Source organism: Equus caballus, chromosome 2 (assembly GCF_041296265.1).
Source record: "Equus caballus isolate H_3958 breed thoroughbred chromosome 2, TB-T2T, whole genome shotgun sequence".
NCBI classification, from domain to species: Eukaryota; Metazoa; Chordata; class Mammalia; order Perissodactyla; family Equidae; genus Equus; species Equus caballus.
In genome coordinates, this window is record NC_091685.1 from 73169074 (window position 1) to 73187409 (window position 18336).

General features: G+C 38.7%; 1 protein-coding gene across 1 annotated transcript in view; it reads right to left on the reverse strand.

The window, feature by feature from the left end:
• ANXA10 (annexin A10) overlaps positions 1 to 18336 on the reverse strand; it is a 52584-nt gene that overhangs the window by 29353 nt on the left and 4895 nt on the right. The window contains exon 2 of the mRNA XM_023628130.2: positions 17110 to 17204. Coding sequence (XP_023483898.2) covers positions 17110 to 17204 — 95 coding nt within the window. The remainder of the gene's footprint in view (positions 1 to 17109; positions 17205 to 18336) is intronic.

Here is an 18336-nt window from a genome sequence, read left to right on the forward strand (position 1 = left end):
TAAGCTTCCCCCTCAAAAGAAAGAAAAAGAGTAAATTAAATCTAGAATAAGAAGGAAGCAAATAAGACTAAGATCAGAAATCCATGAAACAGAAAATTGATAAATACTAGAAACTGTCAATGAAATCAAAACCTGTTTCTCTGAAAAGATCAGTAATGTTAATAAAATTCTGATTAGACTGCTCATGAAGAAAAGAGAGAAAATACGAAATACCAGTATTGGAAATATAAAAGTGTCATGTGCAAATGCTACAGATATTAAAGGAAAAAAGAGAATATTATTAACAGATTTATACCACTATATTTTAAAACTTAGTTGAAATGAACCAATTCCTTGACAGACACAAATTACTAAAATCAACTCAAGCAAAATTTCAAACTCAATCTGAATTTTCTTATATTAATTTAAAAAATTCAGTTCATAATTGACTCCCCCCCCCCAATCTTTAGACCCAAGTGGAAGCACTGATAAAATCTACCAGACATTTAAGGTAGAAGTAAAATTAACTCTACACAAAATCTTGTGGAAAATGGCAAATGAAAGACTTCTCAGTTTATGTGGCTAGTATTGCCCGAATACCAAAATAAAAAAAACTGCAAAGAAATTTGCACATTGACATCCCTTATGAACAAGACACAAAAAAGAAATGTATCCAAATATTTATAAATCAAATTCATCAATATGTAAAATATGTAAAAAGAATAACACATAAGACCAAGGAGGATTTATCCCAGGAACGCAAGGTCAGTTTACACTTGAAAATCAGTCCTCATTTTAGCAGGAAAAAAGTTACATGATGATATCAATAGTTGTAGCAAAAGCAGTTAAGAAAAGTTTGACACATAAACATAATAAAAGCTCTTAGGAAAGAATGAATAGAATTAATTTTTCTCAAGCTGATAGAGGGCACTTCTGAAAATTCTACAGCTAAGATGATGTTTAGTAGTGAAAAACTGAATGCTCATGCTGTAAGATTGAGAACAGGGCAAGGATGTCTGCCCTTATTACTTGTATTTAGCATTGTGTTGGAGGTTTATACCTAAAAAGAAAAACTATATCTTTTAGGAGAAAGCATAGGAGCAAATCTTTGAGTTTTGGTGTAGGCGAAGAATTCTTAGTACGTAAAAGTACAAACTATAAATGAAAAAAATGATGAATTTGACTTTCTCAAAATAAAAACTTCAGTTCTTCTAAGGAAACCACAGGTTGTCACTCCACATATCTGACAAAAGAGTCGTACCCAAAGGTATAAAAATCTCTTAAAACCAATATTAAGAAGACAAACAACCTGATAAAAATATAGACAAAGGATTTGAACAGATACTTAACCAGAGAAAATATAAAAATGGGAAATAAGCTCATGAAATGATGCTTAATAACATTAGGCATTAGAGTAATGGGAATTAAGACCACAATGAGATCACACTACACATTCTCTTGAGTGACTAAAATTACAAAGATGGATAATACCAGGTGTTGACAAGGATGTGGATCACTTGGAACTGTCATATTCTTACCGGTATGAGTGTAAAATATTGCAGCTACTTTAGAAAACTCTTTTGTAGTTTCTAATAAATATAAACTTGTACTTAAAAATGACCTATCAAATCCACTTTGAGGTATTCACTAACAAATTGAAAATTTATGAATATACAGAACATGAGTGCTTATGGTAGCTTTATTCATTATAGCCCCAAATTGGAAATGACCCAAATGTCCATCAACAGGTGAATGGCTAGATAAATATTGGTATATCCATATGTTGAAATAACACTCAGCAATAAACAGGAGATGAACCACTGGTACACATGACAACATACATGAATCTTAAAAACATTGTGCTGAGAAAATGCATTTAGACACAAAAGAGCACATATTACATGGTCCCATTTTATAAAAAGTTCTAGAAGTGACAAAGTTAATCTATGAAGATAAGAAGGAAGGAAAAAGCAGGTCAGCTGTTGCCATGAGCAGGAGGATAGCAGGGGATGGCCTGCAAAGGGGTGGGAACAAAATTCGCGGATATTAGAAATGCTTTGTATCTTGATTGTGTTTGTGATTACATGGGTGTATACATTTGTGAAGACTCATCAAGCTGTACTAAAATGAATATATTTTATTTTACATAAAGTGTACCTCAATATTGTGGATTTAAAATTTTATTTAAAATGTTATTTTGGCATCTATAAAGTGATTTTTTTCTAAATCTTTATTTAACTCCTTCAAACTAGATCCTTTACTATATTTACCTGCCACACTAGTTAATCCCTGGCTTCAAGTTATCATCTAATTTAGTAGTTTTTGGCATTTTTTTCCCACACTAGTATACCTTAGGAAAATTGTATACCCCGTCATTAATAGTGGTGTCATAAAGCAATAATTCTTTAATAGGGCTGGGGATGGGGGCCATATGAGAATCCTAGGTGAGAGGAAGAGTTTATAAAGTTATTCAGTTGAATAATATAATATTCTGTTTAGAAGTGGAATGCTTGTTCCTTTTCTCCAAATGAACATCACTGAAATGGAAAAAACAGGACATATGCACTTAAAGCAATGCTATAATCTAGTATGTTATTAAGGGCCAAAATGAGGCTCTTAAGGGCAGTGGATTGAGACTCGTGGATTTGTGGAAATTCATAAAAGAGATATGATATCAATAAATTGAGGGTTCATGGAAAGTGTAGATATGAGCTAAGTCTTGAAAGATGAGGCAGGATTTGGTTAGACAAAGGCATAGGTGATTTAGCAATAATAGACAATATTTGAGAACAGAGAAGGCACTGGCCTGGGGAGATAGCATGTGTGTCTGAAAGGCATAAGCTAGCTCTGAATAAATGTTGAATTGATCTGAGATCTAAATGTTTTAAGACAGACTTTGCATGTCCACTATTCCATTAGCCCTTCTTGTTCATGGAGGAAAGGCCCTCATAACGGGAATTCCAGCAGGTCAGGCAGAAGAGTGTGATGATTATAATAACCACTAATATTTATTTACTATCTGTCAGACAGGATTCTGAGTATTAGAATAACTGTAATAAGTCATTATAACAACCCCATAAATTAGGAACTATTATCATCCCACTATGTACTTGAGGAAACTTTGGCCGTAGAGTTTAAGTCACCAGTTCCATAGAACTCAGCAAGTACATGATGGAGCCTGAAGTTCAAATGAAGCATTCCGGCCTTCTACTCTCTTTTTTTATGTTATGTAGGCCATAGAAAGCCACTAGTGATATAACAACAAGGTGAGGAACCTAACAGACAGGAGGTGAATGTAGCATTTATGGACATTTAAACCTAGTGGCAGTGCATTGAAAATTTAAATGCAAATGGACCAATATAATACACTTTTAACACTAGAAGATAATGGTACTTACTTGGCAGTTTATAGAAAAGAGTCATCTCTTTCATGAACCTTCCTCTAACCCTAAGTGAAGTTGATTATTTCTTCACCACCACTGCTCTATCTTCACATTTATTACACTAGATTTTAACGACCACATTATATGCATTTATTCCCCCCCAAAAGCACAGTCCAAGTTTAAAAACATGTGCAGAGTATATGGTATATAATAATTTATAAATGAATGTATAAATAAGTGAAAGAATGAATGAGTGAAGGTGGAAAGAGAAAATCCCTAATTTACTGATTATCTGTGAAGGATAAAAGCAGTGTTCAAGCTGAAGATGACTTGGCATTGCAAAAGTTTTTTTGTTTAATCTTTAGTTACATTTCTTTAATCACTAGCCCTCTCAAACATTTATAACAACGTCTTAAGTGATTTTACATGTTATACCATTGTATGCTAATACTGAACATCGACGAATGCATTCCACTGTAGATGGAGATTAGTAACGCCACTAGATGGCGCTGGTATATCTTTGTGTTGTAACTTCCGTGTGCGAGCTTGCATGTGCATGTGTGTATGTATAATTTCAGTGAAAAAACCAGGATGAGACATCATCTAATGGCATCTTTGTTTCTCTTTCTCTCTCTCTCTTTCCATTTCAGAAGTTTATTATATTTCTTACAACTTTTAGAATGTTCAATTGTCAGTAAATTCTGTTGCCTCTAACTTATAAAGACATACAGAAACAGATGATTTCTTACCACTTTTACTGCTACAACCCTCATCCGGGCCACCGTCATCCTCCCTTCTATTAATGTAATAGCCTCCAAATGAGGCTCCCTTTTGTCCTTCCACTTTACAGTCTCCCCTCAACACACCTGACAGTGTGATCCTGAAGAAATACAAATCAGGTTAAGTCACTCCTTTGCTCAAAATGCCCTTTCCTACTCTAATCTCTAGCATAAACCACAACTATTTCTGTGTAGTTGATCTCAGAAGAAAGCAAACGTGCCAGGTGTTTTATTTCATGCAAATACCAAAGTCCTTTCAATGGTTCGCAAGGTACTTGATATGTTCTTGGTCCCTTCTCTGCCCTCGTCTTCTGCTACTTTCCTCCTTGCTCCTGATTTCTCTACTCCACCTGCATCAGGCTTCTTACTGATCCTGAAGGAGCAGACCTGCTTCTCTCCGGGGGCCTTTGCTTTTGCCCTTCACTCTTCCTTGAATGTTCTTTCCCTAGGTATTCACATGGCTCACTCCTGCCTGCTTCCTAACGAAGCCTGCCTTTGTCACTTATTTCAAACTACACCTGGTCCCCCAACTATTTCTCACCAGGCTTTATCTTTTCTCCATAGCACATATTACCTTCTAATATGACGCATTTTACTAATTTTGTATCTGTCTCACCGAGGTAGAATGTACGCTCCATCATGGCAGGGCTTTTGGTCTAAGTCGTGGCTCATTCATCAGCCCACGGAACTGTGCCTGCTGCAGACTAGGCACTTAGGAAATCGGTATAAAATAAACAAATGAATCAGAAGCACTTGTAACTCAACAATGATCTTTTTGGAGTCATTCTTGACTATTGAAAGATAAACAAGAGAAGGTCCCTATCCTCAAGCAGTTTTATTTAGTGGAGGGGGCAGACACACGGGAATTGCAATTACCTTGCTGTGCAAAATGTGCTAAGTAGTATAGTAGTGGAAATACTATGATATAATCAGGATTTAGGAAAGGAGATATTACTTTCAGCTGGGAAGATAAATATTGAATAATATGTTTAAAGAGCTAAACTTTGCAAGTTCAAAGAGGAGCCTTCAAATAGGTTCTCTAATTAGAGCCTTAAATTCTCACTTGGAGTTATATAAATAACTTTGTAGATGCAACCTTTGGAGTGTGACTTTCCTCAGCCTGACTGCCTCTGCTTTCTTGTTTGCCAAAGACTTACCCTAAAGGGACTCTGTGGGAATCACAGCTTGGTCTTGCATTAAGCTAATGAGTGCTTGCTTTTCAGATTGAGCTGTTCTATGCTGCTGATGAAACTGCAGACTACCCAGGTTTCAGCTTTTCTCAGCACTCCATTGAAACTAAAATAAAATGGCACTTTCTTTTTCCTTCTTCCTCTTATCTTTATCTAATTATGTGTAACCAGGGGCAAGAAGTAGAAGTATAACGTTTTGCTTGTCTGAATATGCTCAGGGAAACAGTTTTATATGCTTTTAACTTACGTGCCTTTTTCTGTTATCGTAAAAAAAATGATACTTGCTGTTTAAACACTCAGTGATGTAGGCTCATATAGAGTGTAATTTAGGATTGGTCTTAATTCTACCCACTCCACTATTCATTGTGTAAATACTTGCACAATTTTACATTATATTGCAAAAACATTTGTGCAAGCTTCTTTGTCATTCTCAGTGGTAAGTGAATATTCTTTTGAACAGCTTCACTTTACAGATGTTTTCACAGTTTAATGATTCAGTCTTCAATGGAAATTTGACGTTAATTTTTGTCTGGTAATATTTTGGCCTTCTAGAGAAACATAGTACGTTAAAGCTAAAACTCTCCCCCTCCAAACACCACAATAAAAGAATGTAACAAACATTCTTTTAAAAGTATACTTGATCTCAGAAGAAAGAGAAATCCCTGGGTGTGAAAACCAGAGGATAACCAAATGAGCTGACCTTGGAGATGACCTTGCAGGTGACTGGGGAGAGAAGGGGTTGATTTTGAGAACCATTTGTTTTGGGTTTCAGTGCCCAGTGTGGGACATTATATGAGGACCAGAGAACCTTTATGGGACCAGTGTAACACAGGAAGCTAAGTCAGAAACCTCTCATATGAGGTTGGGACACTCAAAGGATTACAACCTCAGTAAAAGTGTGAGCTTGGAAAAAAAATACCATTCGCCCTGGAAGATGGGCAAAAAGCTCACCTCTCATTGCCTGGTTTTGAGTAGAAGAGCATTTTCCCTGAGAATTGAAACTGATAGAGCTGTGTCTCTCTTGGGCTGAAATTTCAGATTTATTCTACCTTACCGATATGATCTGAGACCTCCATGAAGAGAAATCATCATGAAATTTTATCCTGAGCTGGTGATTCTCTTGGGGCACCAGGAAAAAGCAAATGAAAACAAATCTAGAGGAATGTCTGACTCTCCAGAAGACAAAACAAAGGTCCTCACTGAACAGAACGAGCACCACTTTAAAAGTTCTCACAATAAAAATCTCATGATATGCGCTTAGAATCAATTTCCCGGAGGGATAGACAGTGGGCACCGTGAACAGCAGAATTAAAACACCATGAATTTAAGCCAATTAATGGCAATCTGAAAGAACACTGTGAAAAAAATAAGACTTGAAAAGGAAGCAAATAAAATTCTAGAGATTACAAATGCAATATATAGTTTAAAGAGTAGCTAGTAATAAGCTAAACACAGAATGGGTAAATTGGAAAAACATCTGAAAAAATGACAGAAAATTCCATAGAGGCAGACAAGAAATAGATGGTATGAACATAAGTTTAAAAGACTTGGAAGATTGAGTGGCAAGAAAGACTTTTGTCAGATAGGATTTACATCAGGAGAGAAGGTAGACAATGCCAGAGAGACGCTATTTCAAATATTATATAGTATGTGAATCCTCAGTTATTATATAGTATGTGAACCCTCAGTTATTTAGATAAAAGTACACAAACCTTTGACTAATACAGTGAAATTGCAGAATACCAAAGATAAAGGAAAATTTCTTAAAAGCAACAAAAGAAGAATAGGTAATCTACAAAGAAAAAATGTTAATAAGAGATTTCTCAAAAGCATCAATAAAGGCCAGGAAAATAATTGAAATTATATCTGCAAATAACTAAGGGAAAGTAATTAGAATTCGGCCTAGAATTCTGTAGCCATCTAGACTAATATTAAACAATGACGAAAAAATTAAAGGTGTTCTTAAGAAAAAGACTGAAATAACTTAACAATCATTTATTGTTTCTGGGAAAAAACCTGCTAAGGAATGTCCTTTTGGAAAAATGTCATTGACACCAGAAACATGGAGTTAGAAGAAAAAAGAACAAAGAAATTGAAAATTATGACTAAAACTAAAAAAGCACTAACTTATAAAACAGCATAATAATGATTTATTTGGGAGAGTATAAGACAAGGTAGGATAAAAATATTCTAAAGGAACTTTAGAACTTGTGACTAAAGGAAATTGTGACTGGGGCCCTTTGGCTGATTCACTGTGCTGCTATATTAACTTCCATTGTTGAATATAGTTGGTATTTATGTTTTATTTGTTCCTACTGTGAATGCTCATAAGTACCAAAGAGAATGCTCTTGATAGGAAAACAGCCACATATAGGGAAATGCTTCTACCTATAGCCGCATGTGCAGAAGGCCACGTAACTCCAATGATTACTTTCTGCTGCAAGTCTCTGTGACAGATGGGCTGCTGATTAGAACCTCTTGCCAGAGGAAGCAGCCCCCTAGAGGTGGCTCTTGGTGTTTCAAACTTGTCACCTTCCCAATACGACTTCCAGGTCTATCACTTTGAAAAGCAACTGTTCACTTGCTACTGGACTCTGGTAGAAACTGAATGTGTGACCTATGGAGGCCTGAGAATCTTGTGCCTGATAGTTCCATTTTGGTGGGTCAACTGGGATTCAATGACTAGCAAGGTGGGAAGAAAGCAACAAGTCTTATTTAGTAAATGGAAATGACATACTGAAGAAAATAGCTGGCCTAGCCCCAGGAGCGTCTTGGCTTTACCTGAGAAAATGGCAGCTATTCTTTTCAGGGACACTTTAACCTCCACTCTGCTGCTTAAAGCAAGACGCTGAATCAATGGAGACTTCAATCAGTTGTGCTAAATGCCTCAACTGGTTCACTGATGGTTCAGGTGCACTGAAACCACATGGTGTCCACTGGGCTCCTGTGGCTGTTCAACTCAGCAACAGCTGTGCAGAACCCCAAACGGATGACTTCTGTTCCACGGGCAGAAAGCAAGGCTGTTCTCACAGTTCCGGCCAGTATTCTACTTCACAAACTTTTATCTGCTTTTACTCTGCTGGGCTGTTAGACCTACCTCTTTTGTTTAACACTTGGAAAAGTACTGATTGCATATGAAACAGAGGTTTCTTTGGGGCTGTAATCTGTGGAAAGAAACTGTGGCCATTGATAGGAACTTGAGTTGTTCTTGTAGATGTCCACAGTAAGGGCTTATTCGCTGATGAGACCAGCTGGAGTCCAGCTGCTGACCAAGCCTGCATTGCCTGGATAATTCCATTGCTGCCTGGATCCATCATCATATTGGACATCACAACACATATGCCATCATAAACTGGGCATGTAGTAAAGTATTCTGCGACTCACAGTTCACAGGGCATTGCTCCTGCATAGTGTTGGTAGATGGACTGCATCAGATTTTGATTCCTTCTTGGGGCTACCAGAAGTCCTCATGACTATTGACACGTTTTTCAAGTTACAGTGTTGCTGTTCTTGTTCAATCAGCTGACTCTGGATACACCGTTATCATCCTTGAAACTAATCTGTGTCATGTGTTTGGCTTTCCAGACGGCTTGCAGTCTGACCATGGTGTGGTTTCTATTATAAAAGCCACTCAACAATAGACTGATAGTCAAGGGATCTGATGGGTCTTCCATGCTCCACATCACCCATAGGCTTCTGGCGTTTGGTGATAATTGATCAACTCAATAAGATTTCTGACTCCGTCTGTTTTATTTCCTTCTGATGTACACAGCTTAATAAGGCAGTTTGGTTACTGAATGCAGTTGTTCCTCCTGAATAATTATCATGATGAAGGGGCAGAGACGGTTACTGTGATATTAGGATATAATAAAAATATATATATTTGGTCTTCATCCCCAGTTCCTGGCCCAGAGCTCCTAAAACCGTGTAATTTTCTCAGTAATAGGAGCGACAGGAGTGTCTTCTGCTATTCACAGTAAGTGCTTTTCAGTCACACCTGAGTTTATGCTAATGATAAGGTGATTTTAGAGGAAGAGGGCTGGTTGCCAGGGGAACCAACTATGTGATTATAGGATTGGAACTTCAGCCCTACTCCTGCTCTCTAGGGAGGAGAGAGGGGCTGGAGACCGACTTATTCACCAATGACCAATGATTTGATCAGGCATGCCTGTGTAATAAAGCTTCTGTAAGAACTCGAACCAGAGAGGTTTGGAGTGCTTCCAGGTTGGCAAACACATCAAGATTCTGGGAAGATGGCACACCTGGAGAGGGCATGGAAGCTCTGCACCATTTCCCACATACCTTGTGCTATACATCTCTTCCATTTAGCTGTTCCTAAGTTCCTTTAAAACAAATTGTTTAAAACAAAGCTGTTCCTTTAAAACAAACCAGTAATCATAAATATAGCACTTTTCTTGGTTCTGTCAGCCATTGTAGCATATTATTGAACTCAAGGAGGGTGTTTCAGTTACCCCTGATTTATAATCAGTCAGTCAGAAGTCCAGGTGATGTTCTGGGACTCATGGTTGGTGTCTCAAGTGGGAGGCAGTCTTGTGAGACTGAGCCCTTTTATTACCTGTGGGGTCTGTGGTGACTCTGGGTAGTTGCTATCAAAATTATTTAATTTGAGGAAAAGAATCCCACACTTTTGGATTCAGAGGTAAAGTGTCGAATTGTGTAAGTGTAGAAACAGAAGTTTTCCGTTAGTTACGTAGACATATTTTAAAAATTTGGAATTCTATGCTGACCCTTTGTGAGCATGAGGATTCTTTCTTTCTCCTGACCTTGTCAAATTCAGGATATACTGGTTGGTCTACTCTGTGGGTGACAGCCTACCCAAAAGTGGGCATAGGATTTTAGACAATTCTGTTTCAGCCACCCAGATTACCTCTGGACTCTCATAGTCCTCAGACACAAAGATAATGGCTACGTGGTTGAGTACACTGCCTCTGTGTGTGCATAATGGCTTTCTTTAAGTTTTATAAAAATGTCTTTGTCCCTCCTCCACCTGACCCTTCTGAAGGAAAGTTCTGGGCATGAGTTGGAAACAATAGGAAAAATGGTGACGTTACAACCACCAGAATAACGACAATTTTCTAGTGGCTGAGCAAGAACAACCACCTTGGCACCTGGGGAGGGAATGCCTAATCACACCTGCTTTGGCCCTAGAAAGTATTCAGGACAGCCTCAACTTACTGGCCAAGATTGTTACAAATGAAAGACTTGCCCTAGACTTCCTCCCTGCGGCCGGGGGTGAAGTCTGTGCCATCGCTAAAACATCCTGCTATATCTAGATGAAAACTTCAAACCAAGTGGGAAGGTCATTACTAAAACTCAAAGAGAAAGCCGTTCAGCTTTGTAAGATAGGTCCTAATGATTTATGGGATTTGTTCAGTTCAATGGGTCCAGGCCCCTGTGGGGACATGGTTGGGATCAATACTGCCAATTGACCTCTGCCTGCTGCTTGGAGTCCTTTGATAATTAAATGCTGTATGAAACAAGTTTATGGATTTAGTCTCAGCCTTTGTTAGTCAGAATAATAGGAGTGGCTTAGGGATTGGTGTGCTCATAGAAAAAAATCATTAATAGTGAAAGTGGCATAGAAATGAGGAGTAATATTGTTAGGAGACAATTTTCTTTACGTCTCATTTCTGAATGTTATGAAGAGTGAGGCACTGATAGCCCTTTGTTCTGGACTGCCTTTCCAAAGATGTTTGTATAGTGAATAGCATTGGAAGATATAGTGTTTCCCTTATGAGCAAAGGGGAGCCATGCATTCTGCCCATCATAAATGATTCAAGGTTCAAATCTCATGCTTTCTCTACTGCAGTGCAACCCTCTGCATGTGCAGGTATTATCTAGTCATCTTTGCCTGGACCTGTCGGCTCAAGGCTCTTGGAAATGGTACAAAACTTCTGACACTCTGGCTACCAGTATTACTGTGAGTGGTAAGCTGTCTTTTTTTCCTTGACCGAGGAGTCTCCTGTCTTCTACCAGTATCTATACCATCTTGGCTGGCTAACTTGCTATCTTATAAGTATATTAAAGTCTCCTAACCTTCACAATTCTTGACACAAGGTTGTACAACATAGTGTGAAATAAATCCATGTATTGGAGAAAATATTTTCAGTCGGTGTACGGAAGAAATGACCAATGTCCAATTATATAAATAACTACAAATCAATCAATAACTGACAAGCTACTGAAAGAAAAATACACAAAGAATATAAAGAGTTAACTGAAAAGAAGAAGAAACCAGAATGTAAAAGAAACATGAAAAGATGCTCAACGTTATATTTTATCAGGGAAAAATGTAAGTTAAAACCACAATGAGATTCCACTTACATCCATAAGATTGGTCAAACCTAAGAAGTTTTGTGAGGATTTAAGGGAAATGGAAACCATTATATATTGCTGGTGGGAGTGTAAATTTCTCACACTGCTTTAGAGAGTATTTTGAAGCCTGAGGGGGCCTGGCTTTAGCAGTATCTAATTTTCTTTTTCCTTCCTGCCTCCTTTCCTTCCTCCTTCCCTCCCTCCAGCTCTCTGGTCTTCCCTCCTTCCCTGGCAGAGATTGCAAACGTTATTTGAAAGAGAAATAATTTTTTGAGTCACAACAAACATACACAGGGAGTTTTCTAAACTGATAAAAACTTTGATTCTATAGGAATTGTTTTGAAATTATAAATTATTTTTTTGATAGCTCTCAGTTTCACCAAAAGGAGCATATTCAACCCATCATAGATTTGAAAGATAAGGTAGTTGTACCATTTAAAATTATTTAATTCATGCTTATAAAATTGATCTGTGGTAAACTGTAATAATGAATTTCAGCTTTTGAGGCTCAAACTCCACCTATCCCCCTCACTTCTAAGCTAAAAGTGAGGACAGAGGAGAAGATTCGATGCCTATTGCTGACACTAGTGACATGATCATTCTACCTCTGAAGTAGATAAAGTAATTTTCTAGCCAGCCACTTCGCAGATACTCCAAGATCAATTTTTCAACCAGAAAGCTGAGAGGGAATAGGAAAAAAAAAGTGTTGTGAGAACAATATGGGTTTGAAGAGTGAACTTGAGCTCTTCGTGCATTCACATCTCTTCATTGAGTATCAGGTGTGTTCGTCTGCTTGGGCTGCCATAACAGCACACCAGAGACTGGGCGGTTTAAACAACGGGGATTTATTTTCCTACAGCCTGGAGTCTGGAAGTCCGAGATTAAGGTACCAGCAAGATTGGTTTGTAGTGAGGCCTCTTTTCCTGGCTTACAGATGGCCACTTTCTTGTGTCTTCAGATGGCCTTTCCTGGGATCCCTTCCTCTTCTTATAAGTTTACCAGTCCTATCAGTTCAGGGCCCCACCCATATGACCTCATTTAACCTTAATCCTCTCCTTAAAGGGCCTCTCTCCAAACAGAGTCACATTGGGAGTTAGGGCTTCAACATATAAATTTTGAGGGGACATAATTCGGTCTGTAACACCACCTGTGTGCCTGCCACTGTTGTAAGTGCTTGGGACACATTAGTGAACAAAACAAAGATTCTTCCCTTGCAGGGCTTGTGTTCTAGAGGGAGGTGGCAAACAGTAAAGAATAATTTTAATATGTAAATAAATTATATACTCTGTTAGAAGGCAATAGCATTATGGAGAAAAGCAAAAGAGCAGGTGAAGGGGAATAGGCTTCGGGGTGGATGACAGATCAGATAGGCCCTCTTGAGTAGATGACATTGAGCAAAGCCTTGAAGGGTATGAGGGAATTAGCAGTGCAGATATCTGCCCTTGTTAAGTCTGTTGAGTCTTGTTAAGTCAGTTGAGAACAACTGGCATTATTGAGAAGCTTCGGAAGACATGATTTGGAGTCAGATAATCTTGATTCAAGTTCTTACTGTGTGATTTTGGGGAAGTCAGCCTACGCACTAAAATACATAAGCAATGCTATGGGTGTAATGAATTCCAGATGCCAGGATATTTCACAGCTCATCATTCCTGTTTTATATGAAAACTGGGAAAACAAAATGCTTCAATGCTAAATTTCGACTCCTTTAGGAATCACTGTCTGATTGCCAAACTTGTCAGGTATGGATACTCTCTCTCCCTCCAGCCCCAGAAGCATTTAATTGTTCCCTTTGCTTTGGTGTGGAAGATCAGGAGAGATCTCATTAATTATGTTGATAAATACGTCAATCAGAGGCATTCCAGAGGGCTCTTCAATTGAATCTAGGGATTAGTTTTTGCTTTGGGTGAGGCAAAGTTATTGATGGAATCCAGCAGCACTTCACTAATGTAAAATATCAAGTAATAAGTATTTGCCAGCTCTGGTGGTCTGGTGGTTAAGATTCAGCACTCTCACTGCCGCGGCCTGGGTTCGTTTTCTGGTCAGGGAACCACACTACACATCTGTCGCTTGTCATACTGAGGTGGCTGTGTTGCTGCTGTAATGAACGCTATGCCACCAGTATTTCAAAAACCAGCAGGGTCACCCGTGGTGGACAGGTTTCGGTAGAGCTTCCAGACTAAGACAGACTAGGAAGAAGGACCTAGCCACCACCTTCTGAAAAAAGTTGGAAATGAAAACCCTATGAATAACAGCGAAGCATTATCTGATATGGCACCAGAAGGTGAGAGGATAGCCAAAGAAAAGATTGGGCAGGGTTCAGCTCTGCTGTACACAGAGTCGCTAGGTGTCAGAGACTTGACGTCACTAGCGACAACAAATAGCTATTTAAATAGCATGCCTAGAACTGCACTTTACTCAGTACCTAAGAAAATAATTCTGTCAAATCTTCATTAATCAAGGTAATAAAAAATAAAAATGATTAACATGCAGGAAATCTATTAACTCTTTCCCCAGAAAGGGAAAGGTAGCAGAAGACGCACCGTGGCCAAATGGAAGAAGTAATTCTGAAAGCAGCAGTAAGGAAGGTCAAGAAGCCCTAACTAAAGGTCAGATGGATTAACCTGGAAGCAGCTAGAGCAGGGAAAGAGGGAAAAGAGAAATTTAGGCTATTTATGAATATTCATTTTAACTATAAAGTAGATAATAAAGATATCTTTTCCTCTTTTTTTCAAGGAAAACGTAAATGGGCAGAAAATAATTCTTTAGATACCCTTATTGTATAAATGAAGAGTCTCTTCTGTGTCAGACCCTGGGCTGAGCTCTGGGGGAATAGCAGCAGGTAACCCAGTCCCTGATTTTCCAGGAGATTGCAGTCTGATTAGCAAGAGATAACCATAAACCAACACAACCCAGTGTGGCAAAGCCATGGTAGCATATGCACAGAGAACTCTGGGAGCCCAGTAGGAAGCACCTAGCCCAGGGCAGAGGGTGAGTTTGACAAGCAGGAAAGGTTTCCATGAAGCGACCAAAGCCTGACTGCATGTTATAGGAAGAGGTGCAGTTACCTCTGCCTCCACATTGTCATTCAACAGCCGTTAATTAAGCAATCTTGGCATGTTAGACAGACATTTGTGCTAAGCTCCAAGGATGAGCAAGATGTATTCCAGCGTTCAAGAAGTGGGACTCTGGTAAAGGGAAACAGATATAGACAAGGTCACTAAAATGTGACATTAGGTACCGAGGGGAAGCTCCATGAAGGATGCAGTAGCACTACAAGTCTGCTTGGGGAGTAGTGGTGTCAGGAAAAGTGTCCAGTGTCTGGGAAGATGAGTAGGTGCAGCGTGTAGAGTGGAGAATCAGACCATTGAAGATGAATGAAACATCTTGACTAAAGGAAAGCGAGCAGGCAGGGTTAATTTGTAGCACTACAGTTAGTTCTGTTTGGCTCCAGTGGTTGGTGTGTGAGGAAGGGGAGAGAGCTTAAGATGGAGGGCGGAAACAAAGCAGGCAAAGCTTTGTATGCCCTGGAAAGGCATTTGGATTTATTCCCCTGACATATGGATATTTGTGAGGGAGAAATAGGAAATTCAGGGACTAAAGTGGGAAAGTGGAAATTTACATTTGGAATCATCCTGGCTTCTGTTTGGAGGGTAGACCAGGGTGGGAAGGGACAGAGGGTAGCAGCCACCAGTTAGGAGTTTCAGCTTTATCTTGGGCACCAAAAGATGAAGGCCTGAGTCAAGACTGTGTAAGTGAGGGGAAACGAGAGAAGTGTGAGAGGAAAAATAATTTATAAGACTTGGTAGCTTATTTTTTTTTAAGATTTTATTTTTTCCTTTTTCTCCCCAAAGCTCCCCAGTACATAGTTGTATATTCTAGTTGTGGGTCATTCTAGTTGTGGCATGTGGGATGCTTCCTCATCATGGTTTGATGAGCAGTGCCATGTCTGCGCCCAGGATTTGAACCAACGAAACACTGGGCCGCCTGCAGCGGAATGTGCAAATTTAACCACTCGGCCACAGGGCCAGCCCTAAGACTTGGTAGCTTATTGTATGATAAGGGTCTCTCAGAGGAAAGGGGCCAGCATGACTCCCTGTCTCCCAGTTGGTGCAATTTAGTGTATTAGCCAAGCTGTTCCATGTGGCATGAATTCTTCAGCAAAAGTGAGAATTTAACAAACTTTGAGACCTTATATGTATAGTGAAATGTGCTTCACTAGAGTATAAATTGTTTAATGAATTTACATGCCTTGAGTGTGATATCTGATTTCTTGATTGTTTTATTCTGTTTTAGTGTAATTTTGTAGAGATTGATAAAGTAATGCTTTAACCTACGTTGATTTGATGTATAAAAATCAAAGATGTATGTAAACCTTTGAGTTAAAAAAATCACTGAAAAATGACCAGTCTTAGAGCAGTATGCATATTAATACAATATTAGATTACTAAAGCTACAACTTTTATAGTTTTTACCTTCTCTTTCAAAAGAAAACTAGCACTAGTGTCATAGAAACATAAGCTAAGGTATCACTTTTACCTGGGGGAAAAAAAAGTATAACTGGTTTCCTTCTATGGCTTAATTCAACTAATTTCACTAGTAGTGGTGGCTTTTTGGATTATTAATTTATTCTGAAACAGAAGGCTAGCCTTTATTTCATGTATTATAGTTGTTCGAAGGCTGAGGTTTACAGATGGAGTAAATTTACATGGACTAACTCTATAGAGAAGGTTTTATGATAGTGTTTCATCGACAATGCTTAGTTGACAAAGTAATTGCTATTTCAGGTCCTTTTGGCCTGGAGAGTTTTTGTTCTGAATCTGTGCTTTAAATGCATAACAGAAGAAAGGACTCTTTAACGGTACTTGCTTTGGAATTAGAATGTGATTACTTTAGAGCACTATGGATAGTTTTATTGCCTTAAACTATTTTTAACTGCCATTCTTTTTTAATGGTCTCTATAACTACATGCTGTGAGAAGAAAAGCTAGTAGGGAGTTCACTTTGGTTGAGAGTTAGGTGAGGACCTGTGGTGAATTGCAGGAAAAGATCTTGTTTTTTGACCTGATGGTCATTAGTTCTTTCTTTGCCTTGGCTAAAGCTTGACACAGGGGCGTTTCCCACATAACATTTTTAGCATAATTGGACCAACTGGCAGTGTAAGGCCATCAGAACTTTGATTCTATGAAGCTGAACGATTTTTGAGAGAGGACTGGTGGAGTCACTGTGAGGGTGACCATACCTCACACATAGACACATTTGATGATGTATCTTTTTTATATTCCTTCAAACATGTTAGAGGCGTAGGAGCTGTTTCTGACATACAGAGAAGTCTGAAATCTTTGTAACCTGCGAGACTGGAAAGAATAACAGTACCCATTCTCTGAGAGCATTGCCATTTCTCAGGAGTTTGCCCTAGAAGGAGGTCAAGATGAAGCGACCTTACCTGGCCGTACATGCTCTGGTATGCCTCTGCAATCATCAGCCTTTGTGTGTTACAGCGTTGAGTTAGAATGTCGATGAGCATGTCTTTGTCACATCCTGGAAACGAATAATGTTTGAAGGTTAGTGAAGTTGCTGCTCTATAGTGAGGAAGAACAGATTATCTAAGGATCAAAACCAAAGTGCAAGCATTATTCCTGATGGTACTTAAGAGCAGTGAGCAGTTTTAACTAAAAGTGGAAATCGCAAAGCACCACATGATGAAGCCTAGGTTCTTCCTATCACACATTTTGGTGCTGTTACTACAGATTTTCCTTTAAAAAAATTCAATGAAAAATACAGAGGAGTAAAGAATATGGTGTTTTTTCAACCATCTCTCCTGCCCCACCAAGAAAAGTCTTCCCTGACCTTCAAGCTGATTAGTGTTTAAATGGGCACAATTCCTTTCTCATTTTACAGTTGAGAGATATGATTTATAATGAACATACATTAAGACAAAAACAACTCCTGTAGTTCAGAATCTCCAGAAGAAGGAAGAGTAATGGAGAAGAAAATTATGAAAGTACAAGGGACGTGCACCCTTCTGAGGGATGGTGTGAACCTCTCGTGGTTTGCATGGAACATGGTTTCTCTCTCCCATAATTGAGGCTCTGTTTCTGGGCTATGAGGGCTCCATTTCCTCGTATACCAGCTCATTGAACTGATACAGCATCTGTATACACAACTAGTTTAGATAAGTTTAGCTGTAATTATAGACAGAGTGACCAAGAAGGCCTTAACATTCCCCTCAGCTTGACTAAAATTTAGACAGGTTTTTTTCCTGACTGTAGGTCCTTGACTCCCTTTTCTGAAAGCCTTTACTTTGGAAAACTTGCAATTGTAAATTCTTTCCTTACCCTTTTGTTATGAAATCTCCTCCCAACCACTTGCCAGTTTTACAACACAGAAATTTCTTTCTCAAGGAATTGGGAGTCATCCCTTTGAAATATAATCATCAGGAAAGATGGAGCCCCTATCTCCTATTCTCTGTGGGAGGGTAGGAACCAAAGTTCCATATGTGTTAATTAGCAAACACAGATGACCTAATCACATTGACCAATGCCCTCAGCCCCTGGTAATCTGCAGTACTTTTCCATTAGCTCAACCTAGTGCTTAAAAACTCTCTTGTCTTTTGTTTCAGAGAAATTGAGTTCAGTCTCTCTCCTCTATCGTGGTAGTCTTGATCCCTATT